This window comes from Achroia grisella, unplaced genomic scaffold (genome assembly GCF_030625045.1).
Source record: "Achroia grisella isolate CSIRO2021 unplaced genomic scaffold, CSIRO_AGI_Agris_v1 utg874, whole genome shotgun sequence".
In the NCBI taxonomy this organism is placed as follows: Eukaryota; Metazoa; Arthropoda; class Insecta; order Lepidoptera; family Pyralidae; genus Achroia; species Achroia grisella.
In genome coordinates this window covers 3,887,328-3,913,123 of record NW_026713051.1, presented here as the reverse complement: position 1 = coordinate 3,913,123, position 25,796 = coordinate 3,887,328, and the positions used below count along the sequence as shown (strand labels likewise).

General features: G+C 31.3%; 2 protein-coding genes across 2 annotated transcripts in view; one reads left to right on the top strand and one right to left on the bottom strand.

Moving 5' to 3' along the window:
• Nucleotides 1–25,796, bottom strand: part of LOC131853083 (E3 ubiquitin-protein ligase MYCBP2) — a 134,464-nt gene that overhangs the window by 52,544 nt on the left and 56,124 nt on the right. The gene's annotated exons all lie outside the window — the stretch shown is intronic.
• Nucleotides 588–25,796, top strand: LOC131853080 (uncharacterized). Its single transcript, XM_059203890.1, has 5 exons — nt 588–799; nt 14,980–15,232; nt 21,000–21,169; nt 21,414–21,706; nt 22,546–25,796. The coding sequence occupies exons 1-5, from the start codon at nt 647–649 to the stop codon at nt 24,122–24,124; spliced, it is 2,448 nt and encodes an 815-aa protein (XP_059059873.1). The 5' UTR covers nt 588–646; the 3' UTR covers nt 24,125–25,796.

Below are 25,796 nucleotides of genomic sequence, written 5' to 3'. Positions count from 1 at the left end.
GATTACAACTTACAATAACGTATAGACTCTTCTATCGTTGTTTAAAAACGGATCCAATCATTAGGCAGTTCATAGAAACAATTCACTTTTTAATTTGCAATGATGATATTTCTACACTATATGAAATTACGCCCTTTCAACTTAAAGAACGATTTTCCAAATCGTTTTAGAAATGACGAACTTCGGAAGTAACAAACAAAAAAATTCAACCGAAGTGAACAACACAAAAAATAGCAGGTTTGTTCGTAAAGTTGGTCTTATTAATATTAATTCACATACTGAATTAATAATTACAGTTAGAAAAGTTTCATCATTAAACTACAATGATGAAATCATTTCGGTCTCATTCAGCCTTAGACAAGGTAAAATCACTTCTCCACCAAGTTAATAGTTTAGATCCATTATTCCTAATTACCATTATAATGCATTTCACGCAATTGTAAAAATTAGTACATATTGTGTGAACATCGCCAATTGCCTATATAATCGAATCATCGACATCGATAATTGGTAGCGTCAATAAGTGATCAACACTAGAACAGGCCGACTGTCGAGAGAACCAGCGGAGCGGACGGCGGACGGCTTGTAACAGTCAGTCCGTGGATAAAATCCGTGGTGAGTGGTTGGTCGCGCCGAGCGCGGCACCATGTCGCGCCTCCTCGCGTTCGTCGTGCTTATTGCCACACAGACTTTAGTACGAACAGAACCTCAAGACTTGTGCCAGCGAAGCTACTGCGAGTGCAAGCCGGCAATACACCAAGCATGGAATCACATGAACTGCACCATGCCCTCCCATCAGGTACCGAATTCTTCATACATTTATGACAAACAAAAGTGAACGTGTTGTATGTACCTACCAGATGTGTTACGATTACGCTCAGAACAGAGGCTGACTAATGGCAACCAATGATACACAGCTTAAAACTCGTTTGTAGCTATGTCAGTACTAAACTTTGTTTAGACATGTTGTGAATTTGCTATGATAATGATTTTATAAGTTATATCCCAGAAAAACATAAATATATGAACGGTCTATGGCAACACTTCTTAGAAATTATATTATGATGACATAATAAACACTGTATTTTAGAGGAGAACTACATTTTTGTGGAGAATATAATTTCTTAGTCTTCTAATATGTACAATTCTTGTGTCAGTGTTTTTAATATAACTCCTACGAAACAGCTTGACCATTTCTTATGAAATTTTGTGTATATATTCAGTAGATCTGAGAGTAGTACACAAACTATTTTTCATGTGGTGGCATAGATTTTAATAGAATTATAATTTATATTTCATACAAAAGAAATAACTTTTTTATGTTTCGTCATAAAAATACATGGAACTCTACATTTTCTACCATCAACCCTTACTTTTGATAGCGATATTAGTACTTTAATTTATATGGCAAAACAACATTTGCTGGGCCTGCTAGTTATTATATCAAATTCATGGAAATTTCCATTAATTTATTCCTATAATAAATGGAATAAATTCAATTAAAAGTGTAAATATTGTCCCTTCTAAATGGAATAAGATTCGTAAATAATAATAAACACAGCGAAGTGAATGAAAAAAATAAAAATGTATACAGAAAAAAAATATACCTGTGGGTCGATCCCAACGTACCATTCCATATTCAATATTCATCAGGGGTGGTGAATTGTATACAAATAACCTAAAATAAATGTAGACATTTTACGACCACTTTAAAATTTCTTTCTGTAATATATTTAATCCTATTTGATTCCAGAAAATAACAAAATAAATAGGCAATAACATTACAATAGATGGACACGAACAATTATTATATATAATATATTGCAACATATTACTTGCTATTATAGTTTATAAACATGAAAGAGACGCAGTTAGTACATATGGATTCATTTTTTGTGATAATTAGTATAGGCCGGTTTAATGTTATTAAATATATATCACTACAGTTAGTTAAAATAAATGTCCACTTTATTGTAGTTATAAACTTCGACAATATCCTTACAATAATTATTTTTCACAATAAATAAGTTTCAATAAATAAAGGGACACTAAATTTACCTAATGTTAAAAAAGATAAGTTGGCATGCAGTCAATGACCCCCCTGAGGCGTAATATATATTAGATGTGAAATATAATAATGAATATTATACATTTTATGTTTAAACTAATAATAGAACGCTATGGCCGTCATAATTGTCTGGGTCACTATTACATATATCTACCATAATGCTTGGTGTGACCATTTACATAATAATGACAATATTAATAATAAAAATATCAGGACTATTCACAAAGAGCCATCTAGACCCAAGTTAAACTAGCTAAACCTTGCGTTATGGGAACTAGATAACTGACAGTGTACATAGATTTTTTTTTGTAAATACACACCTATTATACATAAAAAACAGCCATACCGATACAAACCATCGTATTCATGAATACAAATATTTGTGCTGTGCGAGGAATCAAACCTACCATGGGAATTTAAGCGGTGTGCTAAACCGCTAGACCAACGTAACCGTCCAATATTACAGTTTAAATTCAAATTGCTATATATATATATATATATATATATCTATTAATCTTAATAAGTATATATAATAATATTATAAAGGCGAAAGTTTGTAAGTATGGATCGATGTTTGTTACTCTTTCACGCAAAAACTACTGAACGGATTTTGGTGAAACTTTACAGTAATATAGCTTATACATCAGATTAACATATAGGCTATAAATTTCACGGGGGTGAAACCGCGGGCACTGGTAGTATTAAATAAATATGAAATTTCTAAAAGCAAAATTGAATAAAAAATATCCAAATTGAAATACCTACCAGACTATTATAATGAGATATAACGGATGTCTTTTAACATAATTGACCACGAACACGTCATCTTTACTTCCTACGTAAAACAGTGATTACTGGGCCACATTTAATATATGAACAAATCTAGAACTAAAATATATTAATAACAGCAAAAGCAAAACTGTATATAAGAACCTCCATTTCAAGAATAATGTAAATCTTATTAATATTTAAAACAACATTTAAACATTTTTAAATAGTTTATTTTTCTTGTTTAGCTTAACAGTTAATAAAATTGAAGGTAAAAGAAACCTTGTAGTAAATATAGTATCATACATATTATACTATAGGTATTCACTAAATTTTATTAACTGCGCATCAGATGATTTATATATATACTATTAGATTTACAATATTTCACAATATTTATTCATATCGGATATATCTAGCCGGTATATGCATATATTGATTGGCATACATTGGTCACGTAGAGTCGTTTATGCAATGACCTCTTAAATTGATTAGTGGCCAACTAAACGTATAATCAAGTCAAAATAAACGAATAAACAACTAGAATAAGGAAAGGAATACGAAAAAAAAGAAATTGAGATATAGCCACTAAGTATAATCCAAATCTAAGTAGGCGTAGGTCTGTAATAATTAATTCAACGTAAAGGCAGCACACTAACCCACACATAAAGACAAAAATGTTTCCTATTGTGTGTTACCTACACCATTGTAAATTATCACAAGTTAATGATCTCATTACTCATGGTACACAGCTCAATTGGTCTAACGATCCTATCTGTTACTGATAACGGTATCTGGTGCAATAATTTAAAAAGCATTTAGTATAGGTCAATAAATGAATACATTAATAGCTATATGGGACCATTTAATGTATTGTATGGTAGAAATCGTAATTTCAACATTAGGATTGCGGGATCAGGCGACGCGGGCGCCGGCAGACTGTGCTATTTGTGGTGGTCGAGGGCGGTAGCACCCGCGAATTTGACTAGTTCATGCGCGAATTCTAAACACAGACCGCATTCTAACACGACATTCTCACGTTTGGCGCAAGCGCTACTTGCACTAGTATACATAATAAATGAATAATCAATATTTGCATTTAGAAATTCAGTAGAACTACTGCTTAGTTCTTATTATAGTCCTTAATACATTTGTGACTATTCTAGTATTTGGGTCATGTTTCTAGTACGGTTTAAAAGCTCCAACAACAGTTAAGATGTTATGTATAAACACGGGTAAAACGTGTGATGTTACATTGTAATTACTGTACTACAGTACACTGTTACGTGAGTTACTAAATATTTCTTTACCGTCCTAATTATATTAATAACATTTAGGTACATATTCGAGGAAATGATTTGTAGAAACATTAGAGTTTAACATGAATCACTTCAAAATAAATATCTGCATAATTTCGTCATTCACAGTAAATTCTATTAATACAAGATTTATAGATCCATCCAGTAGATTTTAGACTAGCCGGAATAGCAAAATAGTTGATGGAAATTGACAACCGCATTGAACAGATATTGATAAAGATATGGACAATTGTATTCATACGGTTAATTTCCTACAACTATTCCACATATAACGATAAAGTCATATCAAAGACATACTCATATTTGGACAAGTGACTGATGCTGCATTGTAGCAAACTAAACATTTCGCCCAGTATCCGCTTCACTTTCTAGAACATTGAATTAATATATGAATATATCCATAACGTTAAATCAGTAAGTTAATAATGTTTTAGTTTCTGGCGGCTACTGAAAATATATTAAATAGTTAATGATTTCTTTTCTATTTATTATAAATGCACTGATATTATGAATAAACCATTATACATTGTTTTTTTTTGTAAAAAAAAAGTAATCACGCATAGCGGCACTGTGCACTATTACCATGGTTACTGCTTCTGACCTATTGTCTGACCGTCCCCTACTTACTGGATAGTAAACATAGCATTACACTAACATGATTATGGGTTACACGAATCGCCCGCGCTCCACTGCCACCGGCCCACCGCCCAGACAATACATACGGTCGTTGACACATATTGCTATTTTCTCTAAAATTTGAACCGTAGCCAATGCTGTTGAACTTTGTAATTTAGCAGTATGCTTGACATTGTCTTTGAGAATCTACAAAGATAACACATCCGTTTCAAGACGCAGTGTAAGTTGAGATGAGAATATGAAAATGGATGTACAGTGGTACGGTATAAAAGTAACGGACAAGACTAAAAATGAGTCCATAAGGGGACAAGTTTCAAATTTAATCATTGATAGAGAAAATCCTTGATTGCCACCACTGTAGCATAAGAACAAAGTTATTTTGAGTTTACATTAGTTACTTAGTTATTGAGATATACTTAATAATAATTGCATAGATTGTTTAAAATAGAATATGATACACCGGAAAGTGTCATCATAACTGCTATGAAGGAGTATAAATAGTATGAAGGGAAGAAAATATTGATCCGTTCAAGATATGGGCTAAGGACAATAACAAAACAATTTTGCACATATTTCAAATTAGTTGCATTGATAACAATGAAATAATACCGGAGCAAGAAAGTCCATTAGTCACAAGTTTATAAATAAATATAATAGTCACGATGCATTTATAATAGAATGAAATTGATAGGATTAAATATTCAAAGTGTTCTGTGCCAAACTATAAAAGGAAATTTATGCCGCACTCTATTATCAGCAGGCAACAGAGAATGGACGATCTGAGGCTAAAAATAAAATATTGTTAACTAATTTAGTGAATTCTGAAGCTGTCAATAAACTCAGCGTCTGTCAGCTGGAATTCATTTTATAATTCTACCATAGAGTAACCATGTTGAATGTATATAATAATATTATGTATATGTTTATTTAGAAAAAATTTACATAACGCAGACTTGAGCCTTGTAGATCAATTAAACAGACAGCAAGTATAAAGAATATGTCCTCCTACACATAGAACTTACCTTATACCTTAATGTGAAATATTTTTTAAATATCTCTAAACACAAAGACTACACTCACAAAAATCGTACTGTTTCGTCTTAATATTTATTAGCGTCGTTATCTGGGCGAACAGTTGGTATTGAGTCGGCTGCACATTACAGTAGAAATTACGCAAATGTCAGTCGTACTTTATTTATTTGAGCCAATTAATTAATGAGGTGAATCACTATGTAACCCAATTATTTAAATGAATATACTTTTTAAACCTGACACAAATAACTAAACACTAAGTATGAATCAGATTCAGCAAATTCTATACATAGATACAATACAGAAAAGACAATAACATAGGTTCGTAAAATTGTTCACCGACAAAAAAAATCTACAGAGCGTGAATCATAAAAAACGAATACTTGTTTAATATTACGATTATGATGGTAACAGAGTACTTTTGTGTCTAATAACCAACTTTATAATTATATAGAAAACAAATATGAAGTTTTGAATTTCATTATTATGAAAATAAAGTATAATAAAAATTTTGTGTGTAATGCCATTTGATTAGCGATTTGAACATACATACAAACAAACAAAATCTATTCTTAGATATTATATTTTTATAGACGCAATACAATTTATAGATACATATGAATGCTAAATTAAGTTCGGTATGATCTAAGATTAAAATATGAAACCAAGAATTATCTTAAACCTTTCTAGCTAAGTATTACTTACTTATTAGCCATTGTTTCTGTGGAATATACATTCTTTATAGCCCCGTAGGAATTTCGGGAAATTCTTTCTCAGTACCAGAAGTTTCTTTACCGTGTTATTTTTAAAGAATGTCTCAATTAGTCTGTGTGATTCTACTTTTTTAAATCTTACGTAGGTCTAAATATGATAATGAGCGTGTTTGTTTACATTTATCTGTGGTATATACGTAATACTTAACGTAAAGAGGGATAGAATATATTTTTGTCCTACTCAATCCTAAACAGACAGTCAGTTGCAGACTTGGATAGTATCGATATAGTTTGCCAGATAAAACAACAAAAAATACGATTTCACATTCATCTACCTATATCATTACAGACTGATACATCTGTACACATAAAATCATTGATAGAGAACAAGCAAGTATCGAATTGACGGCACTGATCAACAAAACTAACACAGTTGTGTCCACGGAATGCTCTGTACAACCGGAAGTTAATTATTATAGTTATAGTAGATCTTTCGACCCTTCCGTTATCTCTTCTGTTACAACCCATTTATAAAAAATGTATTGAACTTAACAAAAACAAATACTCCTTTATGATTATTATTTATTCAATGTAGGATTTTATTTTAGTTCATAATATATATAAATATGTTAATACAAAACCAAATTTAATGGGTTTTGTATTAACATATAGTAACGCTAATTAACACAATTGTACACGTAAACGTATTATATCCTATTTATCTATTATATATATGTTTAATCTTCTTTTAATGCAATTGACAAATGTTTGCCCTGATATATGTACATATGTACCCTGAAGAACAGTTTATCAATATATATATATATACATATACATATATATATTACATATATATATTACATATACTATACATACCTCTGTTACTATTATGTAATCTAAAATGATCGCTTATTCCAATAATGCACATAATATTGCGCTAGACGACGGACGTGACACGATTAAAATTTTAGAAGCAGCCATGGCTGCACCTGTTCCCGTACACTTATAAAGGGTGACGAACTTAAAAAAAACTAACCATTAGTAAAAAAGCAAATCAGTGGAGGTCTGTTCATTGCGCATTCAGTTAAAGTATTGGAGTATCTTTATATCTTCGGTGACTGAAGTAACGGTAACAAAGAAAGTTTTGGAGTTTTAAAAAATAACACATTGGTATCCGTATACATCCGCAACGCCACGTCTCGTGTCTCGGGAGCAACGGACAACTTATAAAAAAAAAGTTCTGATCGCTTCCTGCGCCGAGCGCGGCCAATGCTGGGCTGCTTTAAAAAGCATATTCATGTAATATTATTCTTCAGTACAATCATATGTAATCAAAATTATCTAATAAATTAAGATGATGTTCTCAAAAAACCATTTATTCAGTCATGGCAGGTCTGGTAAGAGAGCTAACATTGGACAAAGCCATGTCAATAGATTTAAGAATAATCAAATTGTGTGAATTCGATAAACCTATCCAGTTTGATGACAATATATTAATATAGTATTTTAATAAAACTCTCCTCACATTTATAATATTAGTAGGCATGATCCGCAAATCAAAACTTAACTGAATGGCGAAAGTAACCCGAAGTCTGGTCGAAAAAACTGCTTCAAAAGTATATCCTTAATTTATAACATTGCTAAAAGTACTTGGTAATTTAAACATAAAGATTCATTACGTGCCAATTCACAAATGTTACTGGTATTTTGTAAAATAGTACTCATACTTAATGGTATTAGAGAAAACATCTGAATAACTATTTATAATTATAACAAATTCTATAACAAAATAACATATCATTGTTGATAAATAAATTCGTTACAATATGCACTGTTTCATTAAATTTACATATGGGATCGTGATGGACTTGCAAAACGTTGCGATCAAAGTTGCAATGTTTGACATTGCTAACAAAATTATTTTGATGCTAAACTGTATAAATACGTTAAGTATAATGTTTAACTTCCGACATAAATTTATTTACACTGTAACTAAACTAAAATAATTACACTGGTGACAAACCACTCGCTGTTTATCAATTACACATCGGTCGGTATAAATCTTTTCTATTTACATGTTCCTTTAATATTAATTAAAATTAAATTTAATACTGATTAGTCACTAGACACTTAATAAATTAATACAACATTCGTGAACGTACAGTCAAATGTAATTATATGCATCATGTAATTGTCCTCTCTAATTATTTTGCAATAATAGTTAATGTTGTTGAAATTACACATACTATGTTGACGTCACAGCTTTCTCCTTGTTTCCGTTACGTCAAGACATTACCTCTTACTGTGTGATACCAGTTTAATGTACAAGTAGTACTGAGTTCTTAATACAGACAATTAGACTTAATGACGATTAGACATAACCTAAACTTCGGTTTAATATTACAAAATCTTTCCTATATAATGATAATTGATTATCATCCAAAAATTGACCTTACTTCCTAAATCAATATAATAACAAATTCAATGCATGTATATTTATCAACCCATGCTTAGCTGACCAGCTGGCAAACATTGAAAAATGTAACTAGTTATAAAATAAACATAGAAATACGTTCGTTCGATAACGTAAACTTTAAAAGTGGTTAATAGTGTTGCAGTTATGGTACTGCATATGCGACGTAATGTATATTATTGTACATATAATAATATACCTAAACTAATATTACAAAACACGCAAATTTCTAACGCATAAAGTAATAAAATACTTAACAGATTTTAAATATTTTTCGCATGTAAAAATCTACATCAGCAAGTAACATGAGCTATATAGTATTATAAAGAAATTTACAAATACCTACAATAATAGCACCCATGCGAACCCAAGGACGATAGCAAGTTATTTATTTGTATATTTTATCGACGTACTGCAACATTAAATAGTTTATAAATGATACAAAATTATACTGTTGTAATACGGAAACACTGCCAACACGTGAAGCTTTCTGAGCGGTCATCGCTATTAAATTAGATATGCAGTGTTCGAAAGAAACACCAAAGTATTGGTTAAATGCGTACTATTTTGGAACACATCCCAACTCATTCATATGTGTGGTTTCAGTAACGCAGTCATATTCCCGGAATAAAATCTAATATTAAATTATGCAGGATAGACGTCGGCACATTATTATAGGTTAGAGAATGATACAAAACCGAAGTTCGAGATTAATCCATTTGGAGATACTCTGAATAAAAAAAATTGAATAAAGATTATTTCTATTTATATTTTAATAATTAATTATTGTAATTTTTTATATATGCAATTAGCAAATAAAAATATATTACTGTTATAAAATGTAAATATACCACATATATTTACATATTACAAAGAAAGAAGCGAATTTTGTACTTGTAAAAGTCCTATACTGTGTTTTTTAATGGTCAGAACAGGTCAGATCACTCATTGAATCGTCTCACTAGTGGTTTACGGAGGGGCACCAGTGAGATAAGATGAGCATGAGGTCAAGTCGATTAGCCTGTCGTGGCATTCACCAAATATTTATAACGATAGTTTCCAAGGGGAAACGCGTGGAGGTCAAGCTGTCATAGTAAATAGCTAGCAATGGGATCATTAGTCCACATTATTAATAACCCCCTTCCCATCTTATACCGTTTTGATGATGATTAAAAGGTACATCATTCCAGAGTGACATATAATTAATAAGTAAGTATATATAAAAATATAAAATGAACAAAATTATGAGCACGCTGGCAATACCATGGAGCGCTACATGTTTGTTATAAATAGTACAAATTAAATCGTTATTGCCAAATTACAGAAGTTTTTAAGATACCCTAAAAAGTAGCCAGAAGTTGACCATAAAACTTTCAATAATACCGACAGATTTTTGCTAGTTAATGAACTTTATAAAATCGGTAAATTATTATGAATATGAAGAGAAATTTTTGAAAATATTTTGAACTGACAATAAAAAAATAGCAACAAAATCTTATTTGTTTTATATTTCACTAGCTGACCCTGCGAATTTTATAGAGCTTGATGATAATGGAAACACCAATAACATACTTCATTAATCTTAATGAAGTATGTTATGTCTTCTGCCATGTCGAAATTCAATATGTCAAGCGAAATAAACTGTTGCAGTTTCTAAGACGCCTATATATTAAAAATACCTTTAAATAATCCAGGTAACTGTAGTGAAACGTATTGTCATTTTATTCAAATATGATCAAGTAACTTACCTAATGTTTGTAGGTATATTTAAGTACTAGAATCGGCTACTATCTATTATCTATAACCCTAGGTAATAAGTGTTGTCCAACCCCAACATATTACATTTATTTTTGGACATTTTCTTATTTTATTATGACTTGATATTATAAAATACACAATCAACCTTAATTTTGCACCTTTCTACCACCGACCCCTATTTTTTATTAGCATATCGCTATTAAAAAATAGAGGTCTAGGTAGTACTTAAATTCATATTGCTAAACAGTGTTTGCTGGGACACCTAGTATATATATATATATATATATATTGTACATCTATAAAATATGTGTCACAGTGACGGCAATCGCATTTTGTTTACTATTAAAAATACTCTGTTGTTTACTGACAATGGTACATTTAACAATGTGTAACAATAGCGCAGCGGTAGCAACAGAGCATATGAGATTGTATCATTGTCTGTACGCAAGGCCACAAGGCAAAACCTAAGAACATAGATACTAAAAGCTATTCGATAATATAAAAAGAAATCATAACTGTAAATGTTTAATTAATCCTAATAATATTATTGGCTGAACGGATCATAATGAAATTTAAAATAAAAATGTATATTATATCATGAAGACGACCAATAGGTAAAAATAGATACCTATATACAGCTACTTAATTATATGAAAACAAAAATCTAAGCAATTTAAAATTGTAAAAGAAAAAAGCAATATGAGGCGGATTCAAATCTGTCAAATATGAAAAAAAAACAAAAATTATCTTATTTATCGACAATTTGACATTCTCAAATTCATTATGACGTCGATAAGTCGAAAGCGTTTATTACGACATCAATAATTATCAATGTCTCTCAGTGCCTCATCCGAGATTTCTGTCGTAACAGGAAATTTAATTCTGCGGTTTATAACAAAAGTATAAACTTTTAACACGAATTCTATCCACATTATCGTCGTCTAACAAGAACATTTATAGCTGATTCGCAAAGGGTTCTTAAACAAATTGTGTCAGAGATACATTTCAAATCGATTGCGATTTTGAATCTTATTGCTGAAGACATCAGATCCAATAATAACCGCGTTATAACGATGTGACCTGTTTAAACATGGTGTCAAGAGGTCCTTAGTGTATGCGATACAGTCAAACACTTATTGTGTCCGATTGAAATTGCACTTGAGGTAGTTGATAAATTGGTAGGTAATTTTATTACTTGAGGTCACTGTCTGTTCTTGTTCTTCAAATACTGATATATGACTACTTAGTCTAAGAATAATACTAACAAATATTTACTCTATACAATATAAGCTACTCTATACATAAAAAGCTTCTCTGCTTTTTTTACATAAATTAGAAAAAAATAAATATTTAGTAGTTATTATCTGCTACGCTTGGGACTAGATGGCGCTGTGTGTTGTCCAAGGCTATTATTATTATGCCTATTATTGTTTTGATTTATAATGATTTGATATTTTTTATAATAATCTCTAATGAGCCAATATGGCGAACATAAATTATGGACAACTAATTATTTCGGTTCCAAACCTGATTTTTAATAAAGAAACGTCTTATGAATTAGATTTAATAAAACTTTAAAACATAAATACGCTATAACGATATATTATTTGCAAATGTTAAAAAACAAATACAAGAACCTATCTCGCACAGAATTACGTTCGCACCCAGCCATTGTTCCATTTGACTTATGGCTCATCACAGTCAACCAAAATTCTTCGGGCATTGTGCACAATATTACGATAATTTAATATGCTTTTATAAATCACAACGTTATTTTTAGTTGTTAAACTAGAACGTAACTCATTTTGCGGTTTGATTATCATTATGTTTAAAATTCAGCATCATTTGCAGCGAGTGCGACCCACATAATGAAACAAATACATGTGTGCGTTTTAGCTAGCTCACAACTTACGACCCAGTCTGTTTAATACTGATACCTGAATTATAATGAGTTTGGTTCATATAAAGTTTTATCAACCAAACGCGCTACTAACAGAGTACAATAGTAACAACATATAGGTATTATATAATATTTTTTGTATCGGTCTGGGTAAATGTATCAATGAATTTATATCAGTTGTCCCGTATCCATATCAAGCTGCGCTTAGCTACTGACTAATTAGCGCTTTGCTAATTTTTCTGAGATATTATCATTATTTATGCAGACCTAATACAAAAATATATACACACATTTATAAATTAATTTAAAACATGTCCAACTGATAACAAAAAATAATGTTGTAATAATAAAGAGAATTTAAGTACTTTCATAAATATGGAATAAGATTACAAAATTATGGAATGACCAGAATCGACAAATAATAGTCCTATTGACGTTAATAACGACTTAAATGCAATCTGATGCCCTGAAAATATCAAAGTTCAAGAGTGAAAAACAAGTAGGTAAACAAGTTTCTTTATGCCAATCGAGAATTGGGAGCAAGTTGGCGACTGTGGGTACGTCTTGGACATTTATAAGCCGTAAATGGTCGTAGACACACGTAGTTACAAAACAAAATGCCTTCGGCAAAATGACTCAGGCGCAACACTGTAATGGACTTACATATATGAAAAAATCTTACAAATCATCTGCTCAAATAAAAATACTGTCCTGACCTATTGATTGATCTAGCAATTGGATATCCATATCCGTATGGAACTAAAACATAAAAAATATAATAGATATCTGATTAAGAAGGAATTTCCAAAATTCCGCGCAGTCAAAACAGCAGTGAACAGCTAGTAGATTTATAAAAATGGCGCCCAATTTGTATCTTAGTGTGCGTCTGTTTATTCGTTTATTTTTATTTGCTATAGCGTATATGTGGGAGCGGACGTGTCATCTCCGCGCCTTCCTTTTGTGGTCTTACGTGCCTCTGTTGATCTGTTCAGACTCGAATCGGAAATGTATTCAATCTAACTTTACATTAGTCTATAACTCTTCATTAATCGTGTTATGCATTCAGCAAGTTCACTTTTGACGCAATCGAATTAGGATGAATTCTGTATTATATAATATTAATTAGCGAATTTTTGTGTTCTTTTGTAACTTCATGGTTTGTTTATATTCCTATTTCTGTATGTTTTGTAAGAAACACAAAACTTAAAAAAATCTAAATATATAAAGTTTCAATAAAAAAAGTAGTCACTGGAGTTAGTATGAAAATAGTTAATATCCTATCCACAAGTAATTTGTTAGAGGATTTAAAAAAATTGTAAACATAATTATAACCTTACAGGTAACCACCTTTATAGGCTGACTTGTATGATTCACGCTTTCTCATTATCTGATGCGACGCGAGTAAACAGTAAAACTCGTATCTACAACAAATAAATACCCGATAATTAACGAACACTTGGACAAGACAATTTTATCGAGAACAACTCATGCACCAGATAACAGTGTTAGAAAGGGAATTATGGGTACTGTCATTGTCACCGTTCATACTGGAAGTTTCTATGACTAATAGCTGAACTGGAAATGTTAAACAATGGGTTGATGGAAAGCAAATCACTCTCACTTTTGTGAAGTCATACTAAAATTGGCGTCGGTCTAGGAACCAGCATTTGCGGCGTGACGGTCTAATCATCTAATGGGATAGGTACTCGTTGGCCCTTCCACTTTCCCCACTTCTTACGTAATTCAATCAACAACCCGTATCCGTTTGGACTCCCCTTGTACCGACCACCAGGAGAGTTATTTTGACAATCAACGTAGATAATAATACATCTTTAATAACGTGCAATTCATAGTATAAATAGTGATGAAATAGACAAAGTGACCTTAAAGAGTAAAGTCGTCGAACTAGATATAAATGTACATATGTATTTATTAATATTATATAAATTCTGTTATCAGTGAATGCACGTGTATAGACGTGTGCTACTTAGCATTGTCTAACGTTGACAAGTTCTTGTTAATAAACGAAGACAATTTTCATAATATACATGTTTATAAATATACCTTAGGAATATTGTTTAGTCATTCTAATGAAAAAAAACACGTGCAAACATTTACTTGGAACAAATACATTATTTACTATTACTAATAATGAGTAATGAAATAATGGGAAACCATTTTAGAGATTATATTAATCGTAAGCAAAGGGGATAAGCATAATTAATTTTCATGTGTTTGACGGCAGGACGGAGTTTGATCACTAACCAACGGATAGTAAGAAATATAACTACAACCAAATTTCTTTGTTACAGGTGCTCAATATAAAAGAAGGAGATATTCCAAAACAAACAATATACTTGGTCATAACTGGAGCCTCTAGTGTGACCTTCGAAGCAAACTCTCTAAGTGAACTAGACGACATACGCAAGATACATCTGTTGGAATGCTCGACGATTATCTTAAAAAAATCAGCAGCAGTCAAATTGCAGCTGGTGAATGGACTCCTCGAAATAGAAGACTGCAATTCACTCATCATCGAGAGCAACACCTTCACGCAAATTAAGGGTGAGTATTTTATAATAATACTATTACAGCATCGCGAATTCGTGACCAGAAGTCTGTCAGTTTCAGCTTACTAAGAAAATTCATATTAAGTGTGTAAATGAGAGGGCTTAGTTAAAATTACGATTCAAAATAACAAATTAAAAAATATGCTTAAATCCGAGACACGCTCCAATTTAAAATATATTTATGGATTATTGATATTATAATTGATGCTAATCCCGGCTAATAATAGAATAGAAAATTACTTATTTATTTGAACTTACATTGTAGCATTTTTGAACAGTCATCACTTTATTTTTTAATCTATAGGTCATTCGGAAAGCTGTCTTATTACAAGAAGAACGTGCAAGAAAATTGCTTTGAAATAATTTTGTTGTGACTTCAAAGTATGTGTAACTTCATTAGCGCTAGTTGATAGTAATAAAAACTATCAACTAGCACTAATTAGAGTCAAAATATTAAATACACTACTGGTTGAGTAATAGTACAATACATATATTTATTCTACTAAAATGATTGATTCAAATTGTTGTCCTCATTACGCACTTATTTTCCTTCCAACCACCATTTTTACAACCCGTATATTTATCATTTACAAACGATGAAACAGACAGATATCTGAGATACCAAATGTGTCATGCTGAAGCTAATACAAATTTTGATGCAAAATACGCAATCGCGATTTAAAATATACTAAACAGGTTGAACGCTACAATATTTCTATGCGAAATTATGTATGTATTTAAACGGTATGGACAGTAATTTACAATACATGTATATGTATTTTATCTACATGTGTCGATGTTATGGTATCGAAGAAAGATATTTTTAAACAATGTCGTATTTCTAAATTATATGTATTATATACGGTGAAGCTAATACTTAGTTACATTAGATATTCCACGTGCGCTTCCGTGATTTGAACGTAGATAATAATACTGTAATATTTAAATAGAGTTACGAAAGGTGTCCGGCATCTTTGCTGAAGGCCAGGCACGTGACAAGCTTGATGATAGATGTTGCGGTGACCATTGATGTCAAATCTAAATTTTATTTAGTTCCGATAATTTGTAAGCATCCTCAAAGTCGTCATTATCCACATCATTTACACTTTCTTTCATTAACTAATACATAGTGGATATAGTCTTGTTATCTTGTAAACTACAGTACCTAGAGAATTGACTTAAGAATTCTACTACATTTATATGTCCATTGTTAATTTTTTGTATATCTCTTACAATTTTCGTTAATTATAAATATAGTATGTAGACCATACTGCATATAACTTATAACTGATTTTTTGGTGAAAGATTTCTTAGATTAATATACCTAATGCGAGTTTACAGTTTTACCACATAAGACTGCAACAATAATATTGCTTGGTCCTTCGTAACCGGTTTAAATCCGAGGCCTATTACGTATGGCTGGCTACCGGACGGGCCCAATTATCGACTACTCATAGCTCATCTAGATGTACCACAATTATAATAAATTTTAAATATACAGAAACTTTTTTACTTTTTGTATACTATAACTTTAGTAATTGTAAATTATATCAAAAAGGTAATTTTTAATTAACCCTTTACTTAGACACTATGAAATTCATCGAATCATATAAAAGAAATTTATAGTCTAAAAATAGTCACCTCTGTATTAATTTTACATTTATTTTATTGGGCATCACTAGCAATCGTCCTGGCCATAAATAGCAATCGTCTATATACATACATGAATAGCAACAGACATCAAGTCGTCATGTACAACACGTGGTTCCCTTTAGCATTCCTGTTCCTGAGAACTAATTATTCACCAGAACTAGTAATTTCAATGCCATATATCACCCTTCAAACCAAAACATAGGCTACAAAGCCTCGGACTGGTAGCTACAATAGGTGAAACGAATATAATAAAGGTAAATTCTAAAGAGACCACAGTTGGACAATAATGATACCTACCACATGCGACATGCTGTTCAGGCACATTAAGGGGTGAACAGGACCGTGACATTGTAGGGCCCGCATAAAACAAATCAAAGTAATCCGATATGTACAGTATAGAGTCAATAGAAAGTATTGAACAGAGTAGCCTGTGATGTGCTTGATAATGACACTTGAGTTCTCGACCCCTCCGTATAAATATAATTGATTTTACAAAACACTGTTAAATATTCCTGAGAAAAAACTTCACGGGACAAGACGGCCTTGGTTGTCCAGGTGGACTGCCGACTTCCATTCCTCTCACGCTTCATTTATATTAATAAGTATGATTTTATACAATCATACTTACATATTGACATAAAAGTTGTTTCTGTTGTTTTTTTTATTTATGTAAAAATTATTTTATTGTGCATGCATATACGAAAAAAATTTTTTATAGTACCCATAACAATAACTCTGCTTAGCTTGGGACTAGATGTGCGATGTGTGATTTCTCTAAGATTATTATTATTTTTGTCAAATTTAATGCTTCTTTATTAATATTTCTTCATTAATATCTCCATTTGTAGTTCAATTTCCTATGTGTATACCCAAACACAATGTAATGCTTTATTAAAAATTAATACAAAACAATACAAGTAATCATTATTTTTATAAACGTAATATATGCATTCAATAGTATTACTTTTTTTATTCTATCATCATACTTATATTAAGGTTAGTATGAAAAAAGTTCCCATACTAATTTGGCTTGATTTTAATATTATAGAGAATATTTTATCAATAATATATATTCACCATAAATATATAAATTTAATAATAAACACGATTAATATTATTGACTAAAATAATATATGAAGTAGAAGTTTATTTGAACTCGTCTGGATTTTCTGGTAGGCTTCACAGTCGGTCGCCTTTTAAAGTAAAAGGCGGACGAAACCGCTGGACAGAATAATATATTTAAAATTATAGTGTAATAGACGACACTGAAATAACCAAGTATCAATGAGTTAATGCGAACTCAACATATGGCCAGAAGCTGTGCATTGAGAAATGACGCATGCATGTCGCATCGAAGACAAACAAAAAATGTTAGTGAGTAGCTATGTTATCGTTTGCGTAGAGTTGTCACTACGCTAATTCAACAGTTTAATAACGTAATCCTCACTAATAACTTAGTAGCCGTGTAACTTTAAAGTTTGTAAACCGATTGGAACAAAACCATAACAAATTTTTAAGTGATGCTTAAAATTCTATTAATAAATTAGTCAAAAGCACACCCAAGTCGATGAAAGCCGTTTCTGAGATTAGCCCGCTCAAGCTCACAGACCAACATATGAACTATATTTTTTAAGCAGTCTATGTATTATTGAAGATAAAATTTCATTACAATGTCGACCTCGCTGTTGTAATAGTTTAGAATGGTATTGTACGAATATAAATATGTAAATTAGTTCTAAGAAATTTTGTTAATTCTATAAGATAGAGCAATTAAGGAGGTATATACAATATAATATAATCAAGACAAAGCAGACGCCTACAGAAAACACGTTTGATAATTAAGGACTACTTCTGAGAAAAAACTAATTCCTACTTGATAATTTTAGTCGAAATCCTAAATGTAATAACAATAGAATAATATATTGAAGTGCTGTAAACGACTGTGTAGGAATGTCAATAAGTTTTACACGAGCTTATAATTAGATAGTCAGATCACAGGCGTGAATGTAATTGCATTTGACACGCTTGTTATAACTCTGTTTTAAACAGTTATGGCACGCAATTATAGGTTTTATATCAGAGACACTAAGGTCGCAGGATATACCTGATACGGGTATCATTTAATTTTGCTAGCAGTAAACACAGATGCAATCCGTGTTGATGACTAATATTGTTATTTCAGTTAACCCCCGCCCCCCTTACTCTTAATGTAAAAATATATGATTGTTACGTCCAAAACAAATCAAAATTTTTTTATATTATTATATACAAACCTGACTAATGACTATTGAATTGTATTGAAAGGTAAAAGTAAAAAAAAAAAAAACAAGTAAAACATAGTCTATAAAAATTGTTGCTATCTCACAAATAAATCGTTATAACTTTAAAATTTAAAGAAAATCCACTTATTCTTCATTGGAACCTGTTTCATCTCCTTCAATGGTATCTGTTTCGATCGACGGAGTTACCAGTGTATATAGACCTATTTGAAATCGCATGTCTTATCGAAATCCTTCAAAGGTTTTAAGTAACAAAAGTTCAACGCCATTGGTCGACGCACGACCCTTACCCGCCACGCGCAATCGGCCGGACTTAAGAACCGTTATACTACTTTATTATGTTGTTAATTCATGTTATATTTTATACAAAGTTTATTCTTATTTACGCAAATGTACCTATATTTGGACTATTGAAAATTATTTTTACACAGTTAAACATAAACAATGCTACAATATTATAATATGGCATGCAAGGCGCAACAATGTTTTAAGAAAATTTGGATCATTATAACAGTAGACATAGATACAAAAAGATGGGTGACGTGAAAATTATATGACAAGAGAGAGAATGCAGATATGACTGCGAACAAAGATGAATGATGATATGGGAAATTGAAAATATTGGTGATCATAATGAATCTTTTTGTAAATAAAATTGCTCTGTGGTGTGTTAAAAAGAAGATAATAAACCCCCTCAGTGATCTAGCTGTACAGGACACTGTTAGCGGGTTGTAGCGAGTTTTATTTCTCGGACAGTATAAGCATTTGTATTCATAAGTACGATTGTTTGTATGGGTATGGGTGTTACTATGCATATTACGTATTTATATCAGTTGTCTAGTACCCATAATACAAGCTCTGCTTACCATGGGACTAGGTAGCGCTGAATTAATTGTCCAGGATTATTATTATTATTATTATGATAAAGAATGGACATTATCATTGAAGAAGTCATGTTTTTTTTCTATTAATTTAAATGGAGATCTCTGTAGTGGTAGCCGGCAGTGAAGCGTCCGTCCGCGGATGGCCATCTAAAAATACACGTTTCCCCGACTCGGCATTCGTGTTTTACAGGATAATGACTCATGAGACGAGAGAGTGTAATACAAAAGCGTGAATATATGTTAGACAATAGGCGAGTGTTCCCCCACTATAGTTGCAGTTACAAAACAACGGCGGTTTGTTTAAATTTTCAATTTTGACGCAACAGTTTGTTACCACGTATATAAGTACATGGATGCTTTTGTATAGTTTTCTTATATTATATTGTGCAATTATATCGGCCATTGCAATGTCATTTTTAGCGAATCAAAAGCACATGTAACTCATAAATTATTTTTTTTTGACGGTATGATAAAGTATTTAAAAATAAAATCACACCATTTCACACCTTTGACTATCTTTTGTAGCCTATATATTAACCCACATCTCGCTTAATATGTATACATATATTGTTTTTGACAAAATCATAGACATAGCTTTAACATTAAACATTAACACACAAACAGTTAAACAACCAGTTCTTAAAATTGATCGCATCATTTTATTATAATGTAAACATTGCTTGGAGTCAGGAACATTTAATGATGGAGCTACTATCTATAAATAAGACATTGATAAAAATGGGAGTTTAATGAGAACAAATATGATTTTTTCATATTTTGAATTGTGTACTAAACTAATATGAGAAATTTTTAACCAAACCATTAAGAGCAACGATAGTTGCACAAAATATCTGCTGTTAAGAATATTTCAAAATCATTTTTATAAAATAGTTAAACAATCTAATAAATCCACAGAGTCTGAAAACTAGTCTAATGTCATTTACAGGACCATTGTCGGTGAACATCAGAAATTGCTACCGTGCTTCTATAGAGGGAACCGCATTCTCCTGGTTATTTGAGATAATCATCAGCGACATAGGGGAACTGACGCTAGGTGACCAGTCCTTCATGCGTGACCTCACTACCCCAAATACTAAACACGGACCTGACATGAAGGTTGGTATAAACTTTTAATTGTATAAGTTTATAAACAATATATAAAATAATCCACATCTACTTATATTATTATTTTATAATATCTAATTATGCTTATGCTGACAGCGAATATTTTACTTTGCGAAGCGAATAGAAACATCATTACAGTAATAATACTGTTCAATAAATTAAAACACAACATAAGTGCCTACGTATGGAAATTTTAAATACAACTAATTATACATATGTAACCTATAAATTTCAGATCGAGATAAGGAACGTCTCTATACCCATTATCCCGAAGCAAGCATTTGGTCATTCCGCTGCAAAAATAATGATGGAGTTGGTTGATGTAGGAGTTATCAACACTGCAGCTTTCTCCGGGAACACTTATAGCAACATCACTGCCATAAACTGCACATTTGGACTTATTGAAAAAGAGTCATTCAGCGCAAAGACACAGATAGAGTATTTAAGCTTCATAGAATGCGAAGTCAAGGAATTCTCTTCTAAAGCTCTGTTATCTGCTATTGAAAACCTTCATATATCACAATGCAGGTAATTGGCTCATTTGTTATGATTTCATTTGAAATGTTCAACAATGAGTAGACCATAGTGAGGACACATCTCTTATTTTTAGAAAAACTGCTACACCCGTGATACATAAGCGTATTCAGGTTGTAAGTCTTCATCATTTATTGCTATTCCTGGGGACTAAAGAAATCATGTCTCCGTAGGCTGTGATTCTTTGCCATATCGCACCCGTCTAACCGAAATACAACTTACAAAATAAGTTGTGACACACGTACCCACGCATTAGACTTTATACAAAATTTACCTAAGTAAAATGTTGATCAAAATTGATTGAGTTGAACAAAAGATACATCCATGGTAACAATACCATGCATGTATCTTTTGTACGTCATACACATATTACCAGCTACTGACGGATCAACTTTTATTCATATAAAAGCACAAGTGCTATTTCAGTAAAATTTGAAAGGGGAATATATTCTTTTAATTATATATAATATAAGAAATTGGAGATTGTCAGATAGTAGAGTTGTCAGATAGTAAGAGTTGGAGTTGTCTTTTCAAATAATAACATAAATGTTTATATTTGCCTCTCTATTCTATTAAGACCTTCTAATACGGACAATTTAAAATATTTAATTCATATTCCACTATTACCTTAGCCAAACTTGTTTTAAACTAACACAAACAGTATATATATAAATACAATATATTCATAAAGAGCAGCTGAAACACGTGAATGTTTCAGCTGCTCTTTATGAATATATTACAAACTGAATGTATAGAACAGGTACATTTTTATCATATCACAAATTAATACCTTCAATTCAAAATCACTAAAGCTGTACTTTTCTATATTGCAGATTTGAAAACATCGAGAAAAATGCTATTAGTGCTACCGTAGTGTCAGTTGCCATGCTGAATAACGTATTTCATAAATTTATGGAAAGAGGATTAGAATTTTTGTCACTAACTACACTTCAAATGGAACGAAATATATTTGATGAGCTTCCAACTAATGCTATAGTTGCTCCAGATGCATCCATCCATAATTTAATATTTACAGACAACGAAATTGAAACAATCAACCCAAACAGTCTAGGATTCATAGGGGAAACTATTCAGACTAATGTAGTCGAATATAAGCATAATTACTACGGTATTCGTTGTTATTGTAATGTAACACAAGTGTTAAATGAAGCTCTCGGTGTCAGTGACTCAGCGGTGTATGAAAATGAAAGTTATTGTACTGTTGAAGAATTCCCTGCGAAATGTTTCAATGTTCATGACCAAAATATGATTCTCAAGCGATATATTACAGAAATATGCGAAGCAGATACCGTAAAATGCGGGACATACGAGAATGGTTCCGAAATCAAGAACCCTAGATTCCCTCATAAAAGTGAAGAAGATGAAGGTTTAAGTGGTAGAAATAAAAAAGTTATAGGAATTGTAATAGTAACTATTTTGGGATGCATTGTCATTGCTTTGTTTATAAGCTTTATAAAATGGATGAGATTCAAAGGGTATTGTGTAAATGTAAAGAACTTTTTGATCTCATCTAATTCATCCTGTGGAACATTTTGCGATAGGCTATGCACATGCAATAGAAATAATAGCCTCGACAACGCCAGATCTATTTCACAATTATCTGTAAATGAATATTCAGAACGACACTGTCTCAATGAACCGCGAAGACAGGATCTAATTCAGGAGACAGCACTTCCAGAAACATATGTCGAAGAGCCATTAAATATGGATGACAAAACCACTCAAACATTACCTGAAGAACTCACAAAAGAGCTCTTAGAAAATTTAAAAACAAAATTAGAAGACCCAGAAAACTATGTAGAGGCACGCGAAATGATTGAACATTTATATGAGCTTATTAAAGTAGAAGAAAGTTGTAATACAAATAGCCGTACTCCAAAAAAAGAGGAAAATATATATGAGCTTCCATTTCAAAATACCACTCCAAGAATAGGTAAAAATAAAAAACAAATGATCAGCGTTGGTACCAGAACACCGTCATTAGACAAGCTGTTGCCGCTTTCGCCTTACAATAGACAGACAGCATTAGCCCACGAATATTTTGAGCCAAAAGATTTAGCTGTACATTTGTATGCTGAAATAGCTAATAGTGATAAAGAGAAAAAAATAATTGGTGCCATTCCAGATGTAATTGCCGAACAAGCTGAACCACGAGGTCCCTATCTCCGTGCAGTACGTGAAAAAATGAGTTCGGCTAGTCCTACGAGATCTCAATATAACGGGTCATCAAAAACTACACCACGTGTTAGCCCTATCACGAGCCCAATGCACATGTCAATAAAATCTAACAAATCTAATTCATCTAATTCCTCGAGTAAAATGTTAAACAGGCCGTTACCAGAAAAACCTACGGTAGACCCGGGAGAAGGCCCGTCATATCAACATGGTTGAATTAGGTACTCCAAAATTCGTTGACGCAGCGTTGGACCTAAAGAACGCCTGTGTTGATTGATCAACGTTTCTTTGCTGTGATATTAATTTGGTTTATATTATTTACCGTATGTATGTTGCAAGACGATGACGACTGATTGTGTCGCGCCTGACGCTTATAGATTTATATTTTGTAAATAATATGTTTAATCCTATAATTAATATGTAAGAGCCACACGATGGCGAAAAGTGCCACTTTAGTTTCAAGCATAGTTAAAATTTCATTACATGTGTCAGTGCTTTGCATTTTTTAAATAAAGTATCATGTTTACTTTATGTATATATCATGTTTATGTAATAACAAAATTTAATAGTCTTAGAAACATAGAAATTAATATTATATTGTACATTGAAAGAGAGTATAAGACTCTTTAATGCTACGTGTTGATTAAAAACAATTCCTTTATAAATACTACAATTATAACTGTATCAAAAGTATGTCTATTACAATTCTAACAGTAAATAACACAAAATATTAACAATCATCTAAACAGATATTTTTTACGAAGAATTCGAATATTTTCGGCATAATTAATACATAAAAGACAGTTCATTTTGTATATCATCATCAAAACAGAATTATGAATTATAGGTATTTGTCGCAAAAAAACACAATATCCTTTTACAAAATTGTCATTACCTACTTTGATCCCAAAGGTTAGTGAGTCAACTATACATCGTGTAATATATAGTATAAGACGTGATTTAAATGTATATGAAATCAAAAATATATAAAAGATTAGACGTATAAAATTATTGTGATGTCTTTAGAAACAAAATAATTATATATAACTACTTATATAGTTAATACCTTACACACTTTCCGTTTTTAAATGTAGTATTCACAGAATACTTAGATATTATACATGTATGTAAATATACCTACGTATATAAGAGTTTATTTTCAAATTTATGGTCCTGTGTGTCATGATGTATTTAGTATAGAATTTGTAATTTGAAGAATTGGTAAAGGAGCTTTAATTACGATAATTAACATTGTATAAAAGAATAGCTACGTTTATGAACTTTCTAGTTCTTATTGGTACATGTATTTTTCATATGTGTCGAATGTATTTAAACTTACTATATAAGGGCTTCAACATATATATTATATATGCTCATATGTATAAAATATATCAGTTCATCAATTTAGAAGCATTTTTGTATAATTATAATTACATTATGAAGTAAGAAGCCCTGTACTATGTAATTAAAGTTTAAGGCGTGAATCTGATGTAATGTAAAAAGGCATTCGCCGAGAGTGTTTAATACTGTAAAGAAGATGAACTCAACGCTTTATATATTAGATATTTAAGAATTAAGGATACAGTACCATTGTATAGTTGCTGTTGTTTTATGTATTGGATAATGGTACTAGATATAACAAGCTTATTGCTACTTTTATGTAAGTGAAAAACTTTCCCAAAAGAATGATAGTTTAGTTTCACTGTAGTCTATTTCCAACCAAATTAATATTTTAATGTAATAAACTGCATCATATTTGTGCTTGATACTAGAATTTCGGATAACAAAGATTTCCATCAGACCTCGCCTTAAATTTATAATTTATTTAAAGTACGCTGCAGATATCTGATGTGCCTGATGCAGTAACAATTGTGTATTTTCTATAATA